Genomic DNA, 22,118 nt, shown 5'->3' on the forward strand with positions numbered 1-22,118 from the left:
ACGTTGCTTGTGTGCGAAGCCGCAACGATGCCCGTCTTCAGCATCTTTTCAAGGCCCGAAAGAGCGCTTCTCACATCTAGCATATCATTGCAGCCAGCGCTGCGTCGAAGGGTCCCAAACAGGGATTCGATGGGGTCGCTTGAAAATTTTCTAGTCAATACAAATTTGAACCCTCTATCTAATAAAAAATGGATACACTGGTCGTTGGCAACAGTGGTGAATACTAGTACATGGTGAGTTTCTTTGGTCAGGAAGTTCATTGGTGCGCTTGCAGCCTTCAGCTGTTCAACGTATTCTAAAAAAAACAAGTTCCAATCCAATGAAGTCTGGAGTCCTCAGGACCAGCAATCTCCCTGGTGTACGGGTAGTTCTGGTGAATATGCTGCTGGCAATTGCTGACGTCCATGAGAGTAAACCATCTGCTCACGTTATTCATGAACTCAACAGTTGGGCCGACACTGGCGAACTTTGCATCGCACGTGTGCCCTGCATGGTCTTTCATGAAGGACATGCTGAAAACAACTGGACGGCAGGCTTCACTCCCATTTTTTCGATGTTCGACGGATAGAGGTGTTTCCTCGTGAGGAATTGGACCGGCTTGAGAATCGAGCCCCGCTGCATCTTGTAGAGGTCCTTCATGTAGCTTGACGAAATTTCACCATTTCTTCCCAATTCTCGTGCCAGAAATTGCGATCGGATGTTTTTTAGGATGTGACTCTGATCGAATGCCAGAAACAAACTGTGGCTAGGGTCGGCGGGATGAGGTACTCGGGTTTTCGGTTGCCCACCTGATAATACTTCCATTGCAGCGACGTTTATTCTATGGTTGTCAGTCACAACTCGAACTATCTCAAATCCCAAATGTTCAGTTTTTTTGATGACGTGCTTGGTGGTTTCCGCAAGTAGTTCACCAGTGCATGCTCTGGTAAAGAAGTATCCCACTGGGATCCGTAACCTAGCATGAAGGCCACAGATCAAGAAGCACAAAAGCGAGTTCGCTAGTTCGCTCCTTTCCGAGTCCGACAAAACTTTGTTCAGAGCACCCATGTCTACATCGCCCAGGAAAACATCTCTCTGTTTGTTGTACTCAAGCCTTTGCTTGATCCTCATTTCATCTACGACGAGGCTGCACATTTTGGCCTGCTCCGTGGCACTCCATTTCAGCGTTGAGCCTTTGCCTCACTAGTTCACTAAAACCTATTTCTGTGACAGTAGTTCCCAGGTACTTTTGAAGCGTAGTTCTGCACGGGAGCGCGAGGAGCTCTGTCATATATTCATACGACTTTGTCGAGAGGTTCCGTAAAATTACACACTGTCGTATAGTGGCTTCACACCACTTCGTTTTTTTCGCCTTGTAATTTAGCACTTCATCCATAATGACTCTGGCTTTAGTGCTGCCCTGATCTGAGTCCCTGGCGACTTGAAGAAATTTGCTCACGTTGCACTCTTCCTTCAATTGTTGCAGCTCCTTCTTGTAGGCATCGACTGTTGCCTGCAGTCTTTCATTTCGTTGCTTCCATGCTCTTTCCTTCTCGCGCCATTTTTTTCGCTCCAAGAAGGCTAATGCGGTGCTCCTACTGTCGGCTTGAACACCAACTGACCTCAAGGCACGCGCGCCTGCACCCTCTTCCGCTGGCTGCGCATCTGGTGGCTCAAGGATGTTTGCGGACTGACATTAGTCACTAGCCGCTGTCACAAAAGGCAAGTCTTGCATGTCGCTTGAAGAAACACTTTCTGGTTGTTGCCGGCGCCACTGGGCTCAGCGACTTCTTCAGGCGTGTCCGCGCGAACTTCCGGCGCCGATGCAGGGCGCGAATCGATTTTTTGACTTGGCAGACTTGCCAGCGTGTTCGTCGAAGAATCACGCTTTCTCTTCTGTATGCTGCTGCAGCTTCTCTCCTTAGGTGGCTCCTTTTTCATGTACGATGGATAATGAGGAAACACACTATAGCACCGCATCGGGCTTTAGCATACGCCTCTTAGTATTTTCACGAAAGTCAGCTGCCACAAAATGTAGGCTGCACACGGCCGAGTAATTTGAGGTGGAATTCGGCACCCAGTCCTTTCTTGCGATAACTCGTAGCCATCGTTCACGTAGCTCAGTGTTCGCTGGTATCTCGTGAAAGGACACTCCTGCTTCTTTCTTTCGCTGGCTAGAAGTGCAGAACGGAACGCAACAGCAGCGCATAGTGACCGATGAAAAGGCAGGAGGACATCCCCACTGAAGCAAACAGACATATACCTACAACTGCCTCTGCGACCAAACGACGAGTTAAACTTGTCGTCTGCAAGGTGACTGCCACGCGAATTATCACTCCGGTAAGAGTCATACTGACAATTTACTTCACCTTTATTCTTATTTACACATGAATATTACTTCTTTTAATGTGATGGCAACAACTCCGAACAACGTTCGCGCTTCTTTTTAGCAGACGACAGAAAAAGCGCCAAAGGCCGGCGCGCGAGCGGAGGAGAGCGTCGTCTGCAAGAGGTTAATAACGCAGCGCTGCCAAGCGGCGTCTAGGGGCGAAATCGAGAGAGTAATGGGAGAGGGCTCGACGGTCGCCGCGGCGCTCACGCGGCAGGCACGTGTGAAATGAGCACTTGCGTAGGTTCGCGTGTTGCCAGTTTGCGGCGCGACGACAGCGCCGCGCCAGCCGCGCTGCGGCTCTGTCGGAAAGCTCTGAACCTTATGCGCGGCCGACTCAGCCCCTTTCACGGTAGCGGCAGCGCGCGTGCGCACGCGTTCTTCTCTCGGTGCGGTTAACTGGGGGGCCGTCAGCTGGGTACGTTGAACCGAGAGACTTGCTGTGCGAAGCTACGCATTTCCGCGATGGCAGAAGCGACCCCACGGAAGGGGAAACGAGGTTGGAAGTATTGCTGTGTCGTGGGCTGCCACAACAACACATACAACGCCAAGGCACGCGATCCGCCTCTAAAACTGTATCGGTTCCCGGGTAGGTGGTACGAGAAAGAAAGGCGACTAGCGTGGATCACCGCAGTAAGGAGAATCAAGTAAGTCCTAGCTCTGTCTCACCTTCTGTTTTGGCCGTCTCAATTATTCGCTTTCGTTCGTTTCGACTACCTGAATCGGTACGTAACGCGGTGCATGCACGCAGCGACTCGCATTGTGAAAGTGCAGTTACGTACGGTTATTGGTGAAACAACTTTGTGTTTCGATTCCCCGTGTTCGTGAGACCTACCCGTCATTGTTGAACGTTCACACTCGCGTTTTATAACGTTAGCGTCGCGCGGTTGGTTGAATTCAGCTGAACTCGGCACATTGTCAGAAGTTCGGCGCCTGCAATTTACGCGTCGGGAAGGCTGCTTTATCACGCCGGAACGGACGTCTATGCATTTTCAGCCACAGGTCGGCAAACTCACTCATGTGTCGACTCACTCAGACTCAGATCGAGACGTGAGTCTGAGTCTGAGTGAGTCCGAGTGAGTAATGTTTTTGTGAATCTGAGTCCGAGTGAGTCCGGTTTAGAAAAATTATAGTGAGTCTGAGTCCGAGTGAGTCCAATTGGGGAAAATTTTTGTGAGTCTGAGTCTGAGTGAGCCCTAAGGGCAAGATATATTTCATGAGTGAGTCTGAGTGAGCTCCACATTTTTTGCCGACCTATGGTCCTGTCGCCTCAACTTCAGCATTACTATCAGCCTTATGTCGGCTCACGCTTATACTCACGTCTACTCACACATACTTCCACGCGCTACCGTTCATACGTCAGCTCGATATTTATTGACCAGATGCGTCAGTAACGCAAGGAGAGGGAGAGAAGGTGCCTTGACCTCCTTCTGCAGATTCTTTCACGGGAAGTTGTTGATAAAAATATCTCGTATGAGCCATCTCTTTTAATAAAAATGTCCTTACTGAATTGCAAACTCTTGACAACTCGTATTTGAAGGTACCAGATAAAAATATGCAAAGTAGAGCACCGATTATGCAAGATATTGGTGTTAAAGAGCAATGACACTATGGTAGAAAAAGTGAAATATAGGCGAATGGACTCATGAGTCGAGTCACTCAGACTCACTCAGACTCAGATCGAGCCGTGAGTCTAAGTCTGAGTGAGTCCGAGTGAATCCGGTTGAGAAAAATTACAGTGAGTCTGAGTCCGAGTGAGTCCAGTTGAGGAAAAGTTTGGTGAGTCTGAGTCTGAGTGAGCCCTAAGGGCAAGATACATTTCGTGAGTGAGTCTGAGTGAGCTCCACATTTTTTGCCGACCTATGTTTTCAGCAAACTTTGACATCGTTCTGCTGGTTTGCTTTGCTTTTGTCACTTTATTAGGGTGATATATATTTAAGCGGCTAAATAAAACTGGCACTTAATACGTACAACTTTGTGTCCTGATTCCCGTGTTTGTGGGACCTAGACGTCGTACAATTTTCCCACTCCCATATGTCATACCGCGGTTAGTGTTCTTTGCGCTGTCGCTTGAGTTCAACTGCACTCCGCACATCTTCAAAGGTTCGCTGCCGGCAATTTACGCGTCGGGTTAGCAAACTTTGACATCGTGTTGCTGGTTTCCTTTGTTTTTGTCGCTTTATTAGGGTGGCATATATTTAGCCCGCTAAATCTAACAGGAACTTAATACAGGCTTAGTAGTTGCCACCTTCGGAAATTGTGCGATTTTCTTTCACGCGCTCGTGTGTGTGCGCGCTTGAGTGTGTGTGTGTGTGTGTGTGTTTGTGTGTGTGTGTGTGAGAGAGAGAGAGCGCGCGCGCGCACTTGCGTGTCATGACGGTTGACAACAGGCAATGCTGTTCTTTCTATCACAGTCCCGACGGAACTTTGTGGTTGCCCAAAGGGTATACACGAATTTGCAGCGCTCATTTTGTAGGAAACTGCAAGAGTGACGTTAATGGACATCCATCCTACATCCCAACCATCTTTCCCCCTGTGTACAGAAAAAAAGAACCTAACCGGCAAAGGGCACAAAGGTATGAAAGCAAAAAGGTGAAGCTGCAAGCGAAAACAACATACATTTGTTTTCTGATAGTTCTGTTGACTTCCCTGATTCACGAAATAATAAAATTGTCTGCATGATATAAATAAAAGCTGCATGGACTTGCATTTAGTGCTTTAATTTCATGGGAGGTTTGCCTGCAGCGTAACACCACAAGACTGGCATTAATCTTGTCCTTTGTGAAATGCAGGTGGGAAACACGCCTCAACCGGTTAGTCTCATCCAAGGAACTTGTTACAGGAAATGACCAGCCATCACAAACAACAGCTGATGGAGCAACGATGCAAGGGTCGGAAACCTCCACTCTGGCCGATGTACCTCGTGACTTGAATGTAGGGGATTTCAGCGATGCATCTCTGGAAACATTCACAGCCGGTCCCTCATACAACAGCACGATCAATTTGCATCTTTTGGTGGAAGCGTGTGGTGTAGCAGAAGAAAGTAATTGTGCTCCAAAGGAAGACGTGGTGAGGATATATTTAATTTCAGTATTGTTTTTTCAGCTGCTCCATGCAGTGTTGAAAATCTGTAAATACCACAACATATTTTGTGTTTCATTCCTTCAGATATGCCAAACAGAGGAATGTGTGACTCCAGAAAAACTATCTATATTTCTCTCAGTGACAAATGGTACCGAGGCATCTACTCAAGTTGTGCACACAAAAATGAGCCACAAGGTTGGAAGATAATGCTGCTGCTCTTTATATATTGTGCTTAATTGTGATGGTGCCTTGCTGTTAGCATACAAAGTCTTATTTCATTGCAATTTACTTGCATTATTGGGCACTTGTTTATTTGCTACTCCTGCCTAACGTTCTTTATCTTATAGTGGTGGTGCTTATTTTCCTTCGAGAATGAATAAGTTTAGTTTCAGTGGAGTGCAAAATGTTATTTTCAATTTGTTATTTGTCTTGCATAAGTACGTTTGTATTTTTTTTTTTTTTTCATGTCATAATGCTGTGTGTTTGTTGCTTCCTGAAGGTTGCAAGCACGGACAGCAATTGGAAACGAAACTGGGTTTCATGGCTTTGAGTCTCTCAAAGAAAAGGAAGAGGCACTGCAAGATTTTTGTGGCGTGACATTGCAAGTGTTCAGCCTTCTTTTGAACTTACTGCCTCCGCCGAAGTACAGGTGTAATGCGATGTCAAGAGAAGACAAACTGTGCTTGTTCCTGGCCAAGCTGCGGCTTGGGATAACATACAGTGCCTTGAGAGCTATATTTGCCGTTACAGCCACAACAGCGTCAAATGTGTTTATGAAAACGCTTGGTATTCTAAGCATCGCTCTGAAGGACTGGGTCTTCATGCCGTCCCGGGAAATAATCAAGCTTTCTTTGCCTGTCCCATTTAAAGAAGACTATCCGAACTGCACCTTAATAATAGATTGCACCGAGATCCGCACAGAAGCACCCTCAAATCCTGATTGCCAACACATGCTGTATTCACATTACAAAGGAGGATACACCCTGAAGGTATTAATAGGCATAATTCCTAATGGCATGATAAGTTTCATATCCAAGGTGTACGGAGGACGACATACCGACTCGTTCATAACTCAAGATTCTGGCTTCCTACAGCTTGTCAAACCGTGGGATTTAATTTTAAGTGACAAAGGATTTCCAACTATCCGAACAACTGTAGAGGGGAGAGGTGCAGTGCTGCTTATGCCTCCTTTTAATTCGTCAGGTGGCCAGCTGTCTGCAGATGACATGGAGAAGACATATAAGATTGCGTCTGTGCGCATCCATGTTGAAAGAGTAATTCAAAGGTTGAAGATTTATCACATTCTAAAGAACAGAGTACCGCTAAGCCTGATCCCACAGATAGACAAAGTGATTTCAGTGTGTGCTGCCCTTGTGAACATGCACGCACCAATTATTAAGAAGTAGGTGCTTTGCCTCGTGTGACGTAAGTAAATTGGTTTGTTTCCACGTATTGCATATCTGATGAGAAGTCCTGCAATTTTGTAGCGCCAAAGTGACTTGACAACTGCACTTAAGTGCAGCTTAACCAAAAAGTAGCTACATTAATTACAGCAAGCGTATTTTAAACTGAATTTTATTTTGTGATGAGAAGTTCAATTGTCAGCATGTGCTTTTGAACTGCAGGTGCATGCTTTTGCCTCTTTATTAAGCCATACAGAGCTGCAAAAGGCTGAAATGGAAGCATTGATACACGCCAGTGCATGGCACTTGAGTGATATCACAGCATTCAGCTCTGGTTTATTGAATGTGAACTATGAAGTACAGTGTTTGGTCCATCAGCCCAGTGTACAACGTCGTAGTACACTACACTGAAATAAAAATTTTGGAATGCGATCTATGCTTGTGACAGCTGCCCTACCTTGTACACAGAGCTGTTTGCAAAAGGCAAGCAGATGACTAGTGGGATGTTCAGTAGGCTGCACTGAGTGATAGATTAGCATTTCCCTTAATACATTAACCCTACTACAGCAAATGAGATAAGCAAAGCAACACAGCTGAGCCACTTTCAATGCTTGGAGCCATAGCCCAGCGAAAGCTACAATTACAGGGAAAATCAATGCTAAAATACACGTAACCTAACACTTAAGTACAAAAAGCATAAGTAGGTTTTACTCCAAGATGAAGTCGTATATACAAAATGATTTAATTTACCCAAAAGCAGAAGTTCCACTTGAACGAAGCATCACGCATTAGCCCACAAATAAAAGCATGAAAACCTAGAACAAGGACGGCACCAAAAATCTGAAATAAAAGCACTCCAACTTCGGTATGAGTTCCCAAAGGAAAGCCTCGTCCCGACCAACAGTCACCATTACTGAATGCTTTGGGCTGTAGACAGAGAAGGGCTCTGCGCAGGTTCAGGATGTATAGCTGAACCTGAATTTGTGTATAGTAACAGTGTGTGGTTTTCAGCAGAATCACATCCCCATTAAATGCTAAATAGGGGAGCAAGCTTTGCCTTTCTTCATAGTTGATGAAAGATTCCTCTTTGTACTTGAAGGTGCACTTGATTTCAATCAACACTGTTTCACTGCCCATTTTTGCCAGTCCATCTGGGCTGCAGCACAGCCACGGCTGTTCTGGAAGCACGACGAGTCCTGTCTAGGAAATTAATAATTGGGATTAGTTCTTAAGTTCAGATAAGCAACAGATAGGAGGCGGCTCGCAAAAAATAACTGTTGTGATGTAAAATAGTAAACAAACTTACCTGCACAATGCGGATTCCAAGCTTTTGTTGAAGCTCTTCTCGTGCTATGGCTTCTGTTTTGATGCCTCGTAAAACATTTTGACACGCTAAACTTTAGTGCAAAGAAATTATGAGGATGGGGTTTGCATTCAAGCTTGCTGTACCGCGACTGAAGATGGTGTTTCGGCTACATGCCTAAGCACTGCATATGTTTTCTTTAAACAAAGTTATATGTTGTTGGAAAACATACCGTAGTGCATCGAAGCACTTGTGTATGACGACGTTTTGCAAAGCTGTCTGGCAGCTCTCTGCAGTCCTTCGTCATCCCTTTTTGTGCGGATGGCATGCGCTTTAGTACTGCTAATGCGAAGCCTTCGCTCTTCGTGCCATCTGTAAATTGTTAAAATTGCAAATTTGATACCATGCAAAAATGAGATCTGCTGGCTGCCGTTTACTTGAGTTTAGTTACATACCATGAGCAGTTTGCCTGTCCTACGGTGCGGAGGCAGAAGTCAGCTGGGGTTTCTGTAAGCACTACTTTTGATTTGTACACTTCGGCTTTCTTTCACTTTCACTAGTGTTCTTTCATTCACTAGTGTTCTTTCACTAGTGTTCTTTCATTCATAACATCTAGGTACCTGTAGACAGGTCGGTGGAACATTGGCTGAAGCATTTCATCTAACGTGTCTTTTTCCAATGTTTGTGATGCTCGATGAGCGCTGTCATTACAATCATCCACACAGGTGGCATCTTCATTTGTGTTGTTCTTGAGCTCCAATATTTCTTTCAGTGGGCAGACTATCTCCGGATAGTTGAAAAGAATATTTGGGTCAGCAGGTTTAGTTTCAGGAATGCTGGTGTCCTGGCCTGTTATGGAGGACGAGACAAGAGGTGAAAAGGCTATGATTCATTAAAAAAATTCATATTGCAGCTTCAAGGTGGGGCACGTTATTTGTTTAGAAATAAGAAAAACTGGCGTAGCTTGCACGAGAGGCGCAAGGATAGAACCAACAGCGGTGCTGGGCGGCCTTCTGTGTTTCTCCTTATTTTTCTCTTTTTTTCTTCTCTCTGTTTTGCTTCTACGTCTTTTAGTCGCTGTTTCTTTATATTTTTTTCCATCTCTCTATACTATTTCTTTCTGTCCCTTTCTCGCTCTTGCTTTTTTTCTCTCTCTCTATTTGTAGCTTCCTCTTTCTTTCTCTGTCTATTTGTTCCTTTATCTTTCTTTGTTTTGTTTTTTATTTCTCTTTCTGTCTTGATCTCTGTTCTTAGCTTCCTTTTACAGCAGAGCTGTTACGCCCGCCTTTTGTCCGGTTCGCGATGTAGACAAGAAATTATCGTCATGCCGGCGCGGCCAAGTTAAGCGTAGCTGTGCCTAGTTAATCCAAGTTAATTATACCCAAGCTAATTAAGCCTAGCTGAGCAGGGGAACACCTAATTAGCTAGGGATAATTAAGCTATTTCCGTCAAATCCTAATTAAGCTGAGTTGACATTTTGGTATGCCCAGTCATGCCGAGCTCGGCAAGGTGAGCCAAGCTAATCCTAATTAAGACAGCATAATCAGGCTAATTAAACTACAATTAAGGCTATGTTGACTTGGGGTGAAAGCTAATTGAGACTAAGCCTCGATTACGCAAATTAGACCAATTAAGATACCTAATTAAGGTGATTACGCTACTTGATGCTGTGGGTGCCGAACGATTCCCAGTCGAACCCGACCGATATCTAGCCAATGCTCGCGATTTACAATGTGATCACGTGAACACTTCGTGCATCGGCGTGTGAATGCACGTGTGCTTAATCAAGCCAGGACCAGCCGAGTGCCGAGCAGCTCCGCTCTGCTGCGGCCTTGCGCGACTCTATGCAAGCTGCGCAGTGTCTTTTTGTCTATTTCTTTCTATCTCTTTCTCTCTGTCTTCCTACCTTTTTTTCTCTTTCTTATTTTCTATCTATGTCTCTTTCTTTCTCTCTCTCCCACTGCGTCTCTTTCTCCATTTCTAACTATTTTTTATCTTTTCTCCCTTTATTTCTCTCTCTCTCTGTAGTCGTTCTCTCGCCCATCCGAGAACGAAGAGAGAGCGCGCCGGCATGATGATGATAGTTTTCGCAAACGCTCCACGGTCCCGACGTGGGAGTCGCCCACTGCGCGCTGGGGCACGTCCCGCAGGACCTCATTAAAGTTATTTCAATCAATCAATCCGCGGGGGTTTGCCGACAATAAAAGCTCGGGTGCTAAAAAATCAACTAAACTGTCACTATCCAGAAAGCATGTGTAAAATGTTCATTAGTGATGCATTTACGTCACTTAAGCAGCGCATATACAGCATGAAGGCTTTTCCAACTCACGTGGGAAGAGTTCCAAGACGTCCTGTTCAAGGATTCTTTTCGGTTTCCCGCTTGGCTTGCCCCAACTCTGGGGCTGACTGGTGCATGAATTTACTTCTTCATTATTTATGTGAATGCACACCGCAGCTGCGTGCTTGCACTGAGCTGTAATGCCAGCTTTGCAGGTGCATGTGCCTTCTCGAATACAAAAATCCCGCTTCTCCTGGCATGACCATGCCAGCTATGAGAGCAAGAAAAAAAGGTGACACGGGGTAGCCAGTTGCCACTGTTTTTCACATGCAACTGTCTTCCCAAGCTTGCCTCTACAAATGTTCAGCAACGTGTTACACGACGGTGCACATCTTTAAAAGTAACTTCAGGTTTGCACGTCTGCCACAGTGTTCCAGGAGCGCGTACAAAGCGAAAGTTAAGGCGACAGAACATGCTTGGTAGTTTATTAAACTCCGCACAGTACTCCGAGTGTGCGTTCACGCGCGCTAATTGCGCGATCTTTTCGCGCGCCCGATGCCACATCGCGCCTGTGAATCGGCACCTCCCACACTGAGCGGCATTCGCGCAGCAGGCCTTATGCGCCTGTAAAGTCGATATTCTCATAAAAAGAGACTGCAAGCATGCATGACGCGAGAGCCGAAAAAAAAAAAAAAAAAAACGAGGCGAGCAGTTCAACTTGCTTCGCAGTGGTTAAAGCTCAGCTAGCTGCCTCGCGGCTCTGTCAGCGGGTGATGCTACAGCGGCACGGAGGATTTGACTCTAACCTCCTGAGGCTTTCTAAAAGCTGCCAAGGCCGTATAAATGTATAGTTTTTTTTTTTTTCGCACACCGCGAGCGTTCGTTCACGACAATAGGCGACTGTTATTGCAAGCATGCCATATCAAAACAACAATCGTATGCTTTTCATATAGTCGACAACGCCGAACATTGGTAGAGTGCGCGGACTCATTTCGCAGTGCATATAGACCGTCAAGTATTTTTAACCTATGACAGACTGAGACTTACCTCGAGGTATATGTCGTATACGGTTTTATCGCGGACTTGTGAAATGCATTTTGCATTGAGTCGGGCGTCGTTATCGTCTATCGTCTGCGTAACATCGTAAACGTGCTTAACGAGCTTTTCTCCTTTGATTATGTTTGCCTTTCGGAAGTGCTTGTCCAGCTGTGAGATCTTTTTGAACCCGCACTGCAGGCGGTACATAGTGAGGCGCCGCGAGAGCTCTGCACGTGCACAGAAGCGAGCGGCAACGCGGTGGAGAGAAGGGAAAACGCGCGACACCCCAGTTTCTGTTTTTCTGCCAGAGATAGCGCTGCCTGTCAAGAGCAGCAGCGACAGATGTAGTGTGCACTTCGCAACTGTACCTGAAGTATAGGCTTCCCAAGCAACGCTTAGCGGCGCTGCTGCTCTTGACAGGCAGCGCCATCTCTGGCAGAAAAAGAGAAACTGGGGTGTTAGCAGCGCGCGTTTTCTCTTCTCTCCACCGCGTTGCTGCTCGCTTCTGTGCACGTGCAGAGCTCTCGCGGTGCCTCACAATGTACCGCTTGCAGTGCAGCTTCAAAAGGATTTTCAAGCTTGACTGGCACTTCCGAAAAGCGAACTTGATAAAATGAGAAAGGCTCGTCAATCACGTTAACGGTGAAGAGCAGACGATCGACGACAACGACGCTCGACTCAAAGCGAAATGCATTTTCCAAGTCGGGATTACACCGTGTAGGACGTATAAGTCTCATTCTGTCATGTTAAAGATGAATAATGGTCCACATGCACTCCGAAATGAAGCCGTACACGCCATCAATGTTCTGCGGCGTGCACTACGAATCATATGATTGTTGTTTTGATATGGCATGCTCACAGTAGCAGCCGTGTACTTTCGTGAACAAACGTTTGCGGCGTGCGAAAAAAAAAGATTATACGGCCATGGCACTTCTTCCTGAGAAGGTTAGAGTCAAGTCCTCCGTGGTCCGTACCGCTGGAGAATCATCCGCCGATTAAGGCGCGAGGTAGCTAGCTGAGCTTTAACCACTGTGAGGCAAGATGAACTGCTCGCCTCGTTTTTTTTGGCTCTCGCGTCATGCTTGCAGTCTCTTTTTACGATATCGACTTACAGGCGTATAAAACCTGTTGCGTGAACGCGGCTAGAAAATCGCACAAAATCAGAAGGTGGTTACTTCAAGGTTGCAATTGCAAAGCATGTATTTGCCAGTTATATTTAGCGGCTTAAATATATATCACCCTAATAAAGTAACAAAAACAAAGCAAACCTGCAGAACGATGTCAAAGCTTGCTGAAAATGCACAGACGTCCGTTCCGGCGTGATAAAGCAGCCTTCTCGACGCGTGAAATGCAGGCGCCGAACTTCTGACAATGTGCCGAGTTCAGTTGAATTCAACCAACCGCGCAACGCTAACGGTATAACGCGAATGTGAACGTTCAACAGCGACGGGTAGGTCTCACAAGCACGGGGAATCAAAACACAAAGTTGCTTCACCTACAACCGTAACTCGCCTTTAACATATGCGAGAAGACAGCGAGTAATCATTACTGTAGTCGCTGCGTGCATGCGCCGTGTTACTTACCGATTCAGGTAGTCGGAACGAACGAAAGCGATGAACTCTGACAGCCAAAATAGAAGGAGAGACAGCGCTGTCAGCTATCCACGCTTGCCACCTTTATTTCTCGTGCGACACGCCCGGGAACCGATACAGTTTAGCACGTGAATCGTGTGCCTTGGTGTTGTCTGCACTGTTGTGGCTGGCCACTAAACCGCAATATTTCGGACCACGCTTGCGCTTCCGCGGGGTCGCTTCTGCCATCGCGGAAATGCGCAGCTTTGCACAGCAAGCCTCTCGGTTCAACGTACCCAGCTGACGGCCCCCCAGTTACCCGCACCGAGAGAAGAACGCGTGCGCACGTGCGCTACCGCTACCGTGAAAGGGGCTGAGTCGGCCGCGCCTAAGGTTCAGAGCTTTCCGACAGAGCCGCAGCGCGGCTGTCGCGGCGCTGTCGTCGCGCCGCAAACCAGTGTTACTCGCGCAGAGGTTCCTTTTCTTGCGGCATGGCTGAGGTATCTACCGAGAAGCGAAGCGAGGCTACCGATTGAGAAGGCGATGCGAACGGGATCCGATTAGGCTATCGCGTTCTACTCTTGAGGCGAGGCTCAAGCATCCTCCAACTTTTTGCATCACCTATGAGGTGTTGCTGCTCTAGTGTCGCGCTTCCTTCGTACGCACACCCGTGCACTTCCGTCCTCGGGTCGTCCCAACGTATGGCTCAGCATCCCCTGCTTGTTTACGTACTCCGTGGGGCTTCGGAAGAGCGCAACCTGAAGGGCGCACAGCCACGGCTTTCCGCGTTTTTGTCGCGTGGCTCGACCCCGCCGACATCTGGGTTACAGCGCTCAAGACCTGAATGCGCAGTCACGAACGCGGAATCACAGCGTCACGGTTATCTAGGAGGGACTCTGCGCCGCGAACAAGTGCGCTGATGCTGATGATAAGGATGCCTTCTTCTGGTCATGTTATGAATGGGAAAATATTTTATACCAACTACCAGAGGATTCGGAAGTGTTCTTCAAACTTCAAGACGGAGGGCGATGGGGTTATATTCTGCGATAACTCTTGCACCAAATCCTTCCCACTTAAATATTTCGGCTGATTCTTCAAGAAATCTGGAGCAATTACACTAGCACCTGTTTTTAAAACATTTGTAATGAATAAAATACGGAGGCTGTTCAATAAAGGTAGTCTATATACGGCGGCTGTTGTCGTGCACACACACACACACACACACACACACACACACACACACACACACACACACACACACACACACACACATATATATATATATATATATATATATATATATATATATATATATATTATTTCGTGCCCTTTACGTATGGTTCTCTGTATGCTTAACCAAGAGGTCTGGGAACATTATACTCAATCGAATACACCTCTTCGCAATCCATGAAAGGCGATGCTTATCATCCACAGGCAACTAATGGCACAATTGACTGGTCGTTTTCGAGCACTCCGGAGGCTCTGAAAAATTGATGTGAATGTGCAACTAAGCATTACTACTAAAATAATCGGGCGAAAACGTGACAAGGAAGCGGGAACATGACTTGCACACCTGCTTGTTCTCGGTGTAGAGTTTTAAAGCTGTTGAATTCACCACTTTGAAGCACAATCAGAGCGCTTTCAAACGACCACCCGAATGTGTCATAAGTTACCTGACTTAGTGGCGTTGCCGGAGGGGGGGGGGGGGGGGGGAGGCACATCGGACACGTGTTCCTCCCGAAATTTCTGCCTGCCATGGGATCCAAGGCACAAAATGACACTCGACCACACTTGCCTGTGCGACCTCCACTTCGGATTAGGGATCTGCCCCCACCGAAATAAGGCTCTGCCTACGCCACTGACCTGACCGAACGCATGAACGTGATCTATTTTCGGATGCTGATCTTAAAAGAATTTGCGAACTTTACAACTCATTCCCTCGAAAACATGCTGCGGGGTAACATAATCACTGCAGCTAGCTCACGCTGACAAATATTTCTTACAGGAGCGCGCTTGGCTAGTTGTTCTTCGATCCCCCCCCCCCCCCCCCAACTCCCGTGTTTCTTCATCTCATGCTTCGTGGGTGTTGTGAGTGGCGTTCCGCGTGTAATCGAGACTCTCGATCCTATCGTGAGTGGTGGGTGGCAAGGAAAAGGAACAGAATTGGAGCTAAAGAAACCGTTAAGTTCAACTCGGCGTCTCGGCGGACGCGTGTACAGACGCTGTGCTTTTTTTTTTTTTTTTTCCTTGTGGTTATCGGACGTACGCACCACACACACGCATGCCTAAACCCATACTCTGTATACGTTACGGCGCCGGCTGCTGCCGCCGATATGAACGTGACCCTTATAGATCTAGTGCAGCTTCGGGTTGTACTCCTTCGCCGGTCTGGTCTCTGTTTACGACGCAGTGCCTCTTGTTGTGCTGCTCTTGACCCCAATTTCGACGTCTTGGGAGCGGTTAATCTGAAATAGAAAAAAAAAGAAAAATAACTCTGGGTCCTTTCGGCATCCTCGATAGTGTGCCTCGATGTGTGCGCCCCCCTTAGGGTGTTGCCATTCTTTGAAGGGGCTGATGCCGCCAGGACGCCATTTTTTGCCCCGCGTCTCGTGCCTAGGCACCCTAATCCTCGACGGTTGCACGCGACAACGCCCACGCAGCGACCTGCTTTTCGGCGGTGGTGCCGCATACGACCGCTCTGCCCCCTGGGATGCGTTGCGCGCATAACAAAGAATCGACGACTACACCACTGCGCGACCCGGCGTAAAACCAAGGGTAATGCTACGGTCTCTAGAATAGTAATGCTTAGGTCTCTGCTCAAGTTTACTCACGTACACAGGTCTAGCAAATTCAGATTGGGCGAGCATGCTGTCAACAGCGCCCAGTCGTAACTGTGTGCTGCAATGTGTCTTCCCGTTTTAATGGCGTTGGAAACGTACGATAGCGAAATTACGTCACGGGAAGTCAGGTGCCATAAAACGCATTTTCTTTAGTTCACGTTGGTCTTGCAGTCGCTAGAACTTGTGAGATAGGCTACTCGACAGAGGCGTAGCCAGAAATTTTTTTCCGGGGGGGGGTTCAACCATACTTTATGTATGTTCGTGCGTGCGTTTGTATGTGTGCGTATGTATATATGCAAGCAAAACTGAAAAATTTCGGGGAGGGGGGGTTCAACCCCCCCAACCCCCCCCCCCTGGCTACGCCCCTGCTACTCGACATAGAGGCTACATGAGCTTTTAATCACAGTCCAGCAAACTGCGCTGTCATCGATACGTATTACGATATAATATTCTCTTTTGCATAGTCGGTGCGTTACTGCGTCGAGTCGGGTCGGGTTGTCACTAGCGGAAAAAATAAAAATACAATACCGACTAATTAACGAAAATTTATCACTTCACACTTGGACCTTAAAATTTAATACTAAGGGTGGCTTGAATTTCGATGCCTGAACCATCAAACTTTCCGTAAAAATGCTGAGTTGCTTCAGTTATTTTTTTTAAACCACAATTTCGTGCACTGAAGCCCAAAAATAACTGTGACGCACGTGTATTTGGTTGCACAGTCTTGCAACTGGCGTCATTCTGAAAAATTCGTTCAATATACGACCGCTGGGAATGGACGGGCTACAATTAAGACACTTCAATATCAACTGCGAAGTAAAATGACATGAAATGAAATGAATAAGTTTTGTTAATTAGCCGATTGTGTATATTGATCTGGTACGCAAGCAAATTCCTCCGATCGACGTAATTATCAGCTCCATAAATGCAAATTATGCTGTCACAGTTGACTTTTAAACATAAACAAAACAGTATTTATTTTACGTGGGGTCATATACACCGGCCACCTCTTATCATCACTTGTGCACTAATTTGCTGCATGTGTGTAGCGCCGACGCAGAGGCTAGAATCGTGCCTTCCGTTGACGTAGCCAGGGAGGGGGTCTTCTGTAGTAGGCAGCAAAAACACCAATACTGAATTGATAGAAAGTTAGAAATTGTCTAATCCGGCGTTTTGCAAACTGATCTACAACTTACTCATTGGAATTTATTACCCAGGTTCCTTGCTTCAAAAGTTGGTTAATTAAACATGCCTAATTAGCCAATTAAGGAGAACACAAAAAAAAAAAAACGCCAGGCCTGCGCTGAAACCGCAGCACAGTCACAGCGAAAGCTGGAAGAGCGGCGTTTCTAGAGCCCGTTAAGCTCTCTTGGGGCTACAATACAAGTACACTAGAAAGGTACCCACTACCCCATAAATCACAATTTTTGTGAAGTTTTGAAGCACCTACTAAGCCATTATTCGTCTTTCTGCGGAGAAGCGAGGCACCAGCTACTCGTCTGTAAGGCATTATGTGCACTTTGTTGACGCGACGACTGATGACGATGAAGAATTATGGCTCATCCCTTTGTAATATGGTTTGGAATCTTTAAACTGCCCACCAGTTATGTAATTCGTATTGGGTTACGCCCGGTCTCTATTTCTCTCTCCTGTCATGCTGCATAACATACGTTGACGTGGGAGAGAGACGGGGGGCGGGGCGAAGAACTTCACTGAGACCCCGAGGAAATGGATCACGCGCTTATGGGCTTCCTTGGCAACCAATACAAGTGCATTTGCGAGGAACCCACTACGCTATAAATCACTGTAATTTTTGAGAAGTAGGGCAGCAGGCACTGTGCCATTTTTCGTCATTCTACGCAGAGCGTTGGTACCTGCTAAACGCATGTAAGGCATTATGCGCACTTTGTTGATGCTGTGCCTGATGACGATGAAGAATTATGGCAGAGCCCTTTGTAATGGGTTGGAAGCATTCAACAACCTACTCGTTGCGCAATTCGCATTGTGTGACGCCTGGTTACAGAATTCGCGTTGTGCGACGCTTGGTGCTTATTTTACTCTTCTACCACGCTATTTTGCATATGGGTCATTCCATGCCAAATCACCCAGCGTTTTTCCGACCATCACAAATATGACCGAAAAAATTTCCACGCTTTTCTTGAAACTCAAAACTCGTTCTGCTCGTTTATTTCTGTTGCCAAAAATTTTCCCGCCTGTTTGTGAGAGCGTGTAGTTTTGCGCCGACAGAGCTAAAGGGCATCAAACAACAATTTTTTTCAAAGGGTGTTTATAGGATGCACTCAATAAAATGGTATTTCCGGCAAGCTAATCAAGTGATGTAACTGTAAAAATAATGACTTGTTTATGTATATCGATTCTTCGAGGGCTTTTCGCACGAGCAAAATTGAATAAAGTTGCAAAGTTTGATATTTTTTTCCAGGAACAAGGCAAACTCAAAGGGTAGAAATTAATTATATACTGGAAGCCTTTTCGACATACTAAAAGAAAAAAATAATTTAGTCGCTGAAGGTACAGCAAATGGTCTGAAAAAAAAATTGCGAATTTCACTTTTTTTTTAGAAAAGCTCTGTATTCATCGTCAAAAAACTTGCCTTGGTGGTCGGACTAAAAATATGCACTATACTTCATTTGAAAGCTCTATGTACTAGCTAAACATAGACAAAGTTACAAAAGGGTATTATTTTTTTAACTTGAGACATATTTTTTTGAAATTTTGTATCTCCACCAGCTTTTCGCCGACGTAACTCAAGCGGCATGAAGCACTCGCAAAGGCAATCTTCAGCCCATGCCCACTGACCTGGGATGCAGACGTCAAGCATGGTGCTGTCTATAAAGCAACCGCATTTCCTTTTCCATCACTTTATAGACAGCACCATGTTTGACGTCTGCATCCCAGGTCAGTGGGCATGGGCTGTAGATTGCCTCTGCGAGTGCTTCATGCCGCTTGAGTTACGTCGGCAAAAAGCTGGTGGAGGTACAAAATTTCAAAAAAATATTTCTCAAGTTAAAAAAATAATACCCTTTTGTAACTTTGTCTATGTTTAGCTAATACATAGAGCTTTCAAATGAAGTATAGTGCATATTTTTAGTCCGACCACCAAGGCAAGTTTTTTGACGATGAATACAGAGCTTTTCTAAAAAAAAGTGAAATTCGCAATTTTTTTTCAGACCATTTGCTATACCTTCAGCGACTAAATTATTTTTTTCTTGTAGTATGTCGAAAAGGCTTCCAGTATATAATTAATTTCTACTCTTTGAGTTTGCCTTGTTCCTGGAAAAAAATATCAAACTTTGCAACTTTATTCAATTTTGCTCGTGCGAAAAGCCCTCGAAGAATCGATATACATAAACAAGTCATTATTTTTACAATTACATCACTTCATTAGCTTGCCGGAAATACCATTTTATTGAGTGCATCCTATAAACACCCTTCGAAAAAAATTGTTGTTTGATGCCCTTTAGCTCAGTCGGCGCAAAACTACACGCTCTCACAAACAGGCGGGAAAATTTTTGGTAACAGAAATAAACGAGCAGAACGAGTTTTGAGTTTCAAGAAAAGCGTGGAAATTTTTTCAGCCATATTTGTGATGGTCGGAAAAACGCTGGGTGATTTGGCATGGAATGACCCATATGCTAATGTGGTTCCTTCCCGACATGAAGCCTTCCCGACATGAAGCACCGGTATGGCTCAGAGGTTGAATACTGGGCTCCCACGCAGAGGGCCCAGGTTCGAACCTCGTTCCATCCTGGAATTTTTTTCTTATTTCGTTTTTTTTTTCTTATTTCGAGCGATACTGGTTACGGACACCGGCGGCGGCGGCGGCGGACAACTACGGCGCCAAAAACGGCCGGAGAAATGATCTCATAACAGCTTTCGCTGTAAAACATAGTGTGACGTACTCCAGGAAATAGTCAGCAACATGCATTTGGTCGCGTCGTCATAGAGTGCGTCGGCGTATTTTTAAACACTGGCTAGAGATAGCTGGGGCACCCTGTATATACGAGTCGCTTCTTCTGCAGACCGGTATTTGTTGTCCATTAACTGCGCAAGGTATACGGGACACAGGGAACAAAAAAAAAAAGCGATGTCTCGCAGGCAAGGGTTATAACGTGCACTGAATGGAGAATGCGGCGAGCAAATAATGTTACAACTCGCCCTCACGTGATGCTGTAGCCGGCGTCGACAGCTTCATTGCGAAATCACGCACGTAGCGTCGGTCCCATTTTTATCGCGATTTATGCAGTCATCCCAGAGGGCAAGATCTTCCGCGGTACGGTGCTACGTATGTATACACGTTCAAGTTGATCGCGGCGAATGAACGTGCATGTATTAACAGCGTTGTATGCGTGCCCTCATTTTGCTAAGTGGCACCTCTCTATAATTGGCGCTGCTACGAATCTGATTCTATCTATCTATCTATCTATCTATCTATCTATCTATCTATCTATCTATCTATCTATCTATCTATCTATCTATCTATCTATCTATCTATCTATCTATCTATATCTATCTATCTATCTATCTATCTATCTATCTATCTATCTATCTATCTATCTATCTATCTATCTATCTATCTATCTATCTATCTATCTATCTATCTATCTATCTATCTATCTATCTATCTATCTATCTATCTATCTATCTATCACGAGACTGTGCCGATTTGACTACTCATGTAAAGAGTGTGGAAAAACGCCAGGCCTGCGCTGAAACCGCAGCACAGTCACAGCGAAAGCTGGAAGAGCGGCGTTTCTAGAGCCCGTTAAGCTCTCTTGGGGCTACAATACAAGTACACTAGAAAGGTACCCACTACGCCATAAATCACAATTTTTGTGAAGTTGGGAAGCACCTACTAAGCCATTATTCGTCATTCTGCGGAGAAGCGAGGCACCAGCTACACGTCTGTAATGCATTATGTGCACTTTGTTGACGCCACGACTGATGACGATGAAGAATTATGGCTCAGCCCTTTGTAATGGGTTGGAATATTTAAACGGCCCACCAGTTATGCAATTTGCATTGGGTGACGCCCGGTCGCTATTTCCCTCTCCCGTCATGCTGTATACCATACGTTGACGTGGGAGAGAGACGGGGGGGGGGGGGGGGGCGAAGAACTTTACTGAGACCCCGAGGAAATGGATCATGCGTTTATGGGCTTCCTTGGCAACCAATACAAGTGCACTTGCGAGGAACCCACTACGCTATAAATCATTGTAATTTTACTGAGGCCCCGAGGAAGTGGATCATGCGCTTATGGGCTTCCTTGGCAACCAATACAAGTGCACTTGCGAGGAACCCACTACGCTATAAATCATTGTAATTTTTTAGAAGTAGGGCAGCAGGCGCTGTGCCACTTTTCGTCATTCTACGGAGAGCGTTGGTACCTGCTAAACCCAAGTAAGGCATTATGCGCACTTTGTTGATGCTGTGCCTGATGACGACGAAGAATTATGGCAGAGTCCTTTGTAATGTGTTGGAAGCATTCAACAACCTATACTCGTTGCGCAATTCGCATTGTGTGACGCCTGGTTACAGAATTCACGTTGTGCGACGCTTGGTGCTTATTTTACTCTTGTACCACGCTACATATGCTAATATGGTTCCTTCCCGACATGAAGCCTGTATAGGACCTTTTTGCAAAGCAGTTTCAAGCACCGGCATGGCTCAGAGGTTGAATACTGGGCTCCCACGCAGAGGGCCCAGGTTCGAACCTCGTTCCAACCTGGAATTTTTTTCTTATTTCGTTTTTTTTTCTTATTTCGAGCGATACTGGTTACGGACACCGGCGGCGGTGTCCCGTTGATCCAAAGTCCCAAACAATGGTATTGACAGTGCCGCAACCAAAGAGCGAGTGCCCACGATGAAACAACACTGCGGGAGGGCACCTAACCAAAAGAATTCTCTGTAACCTCAACCGTAACCTGATATGTAAGTTCGAAGGGGGCAATGCCTCAACCGGCCAGCCTGTGCATAGAGTGTGTAAGGATGGCCGCTGAGAAGCCGGCGAGTCAACGAACTCGTTACGGCGGTGTCGCGTGGCGGCGACGATATAATCACCGCTGGACGTGATGCTGGTCGTCGTCCCGACTAGCTGTACCCCGTGACCAAAAAAATAAGTAAACAAATAATAAAATCACTATCGCGGAACGAAAAATAAAGAAAGGAGGCTTGAAAGTGAGAGGAGCTCGCTGCAGCAACAACCTGAAAGCGAG

General features: G+C 46.1%; 1 protein-coding gene across 1 annotated transcript; it reads left to right on the top strand.

The window, feature by feature from the left end:
• Positions 1-2,713: 2,713 nt before the first annotated feature.
• On the top strand, positions 2,714-6,201 carry LOC119390147 (THAP domain-containing protein 11). The gene is made up of 5 exons (XM_037657712.2): positions 2,714-3,015; positions 4,783-4,944; positions 5,161-5,437; positions 5,537-5,647; positions 5,952-6,201. The coding sequence occupies exons 1-5, from the start codon at positions 2,834-2,836 to the stop codon at positions 6,000-6,002; spliced, it is 783 nt and encodes a 260-aa protein (XP_037513640.1). The 5' UTR covers positions 2,714-2,833; the 3' UTR covers positions 6,003-6,201.
• Positions 6,202-22,118: the final 15,917 nt, after the last annotated feature.

This window comes from Rhipicephalus sanguineus, chromosome 4 (genome assembly GCF_013339695.2).
Source record: "Rhipicephalus sanguineus isolate Rsan-2018 chromosome 4, BIME_Rsan_1.4, whole genome shotgun sequence".
NCBI lineage: Eukaryota > Metazoa > Arthropoda > Arachnida > Ixodida > Ixodidae > Rhipicephalus > Rhipicephalus sanguineus.

What these genes read in the sequence shown, in the direction of transcription:
- LOC119390147 (XM_037657712.2), top strand. Translation starts at nt 2,834, where the DNA reads ATGGCAGAAGCGACCCCACGGAAGGGGAAACGAGGTTGGAAGTATTGC. An exon ending in GTGCTCCAAAGGAAGACGTG is followed by an intron (nt 5,438 to 5,536) that starts GTGAGGATATAT and finishes TCATTCCTTCAG; the next exon opens with ATATGCCAAACAGAGGAATG. An exon ending in ACACAAAAATGAGCCACAAG is followed by an intron (nt 5,648 to 5,951) that starts GTTGGAAGATAA and finishes TGCTTCCTGAAG; the next exon opens with GTTGCAAGCACGGACAGCAA.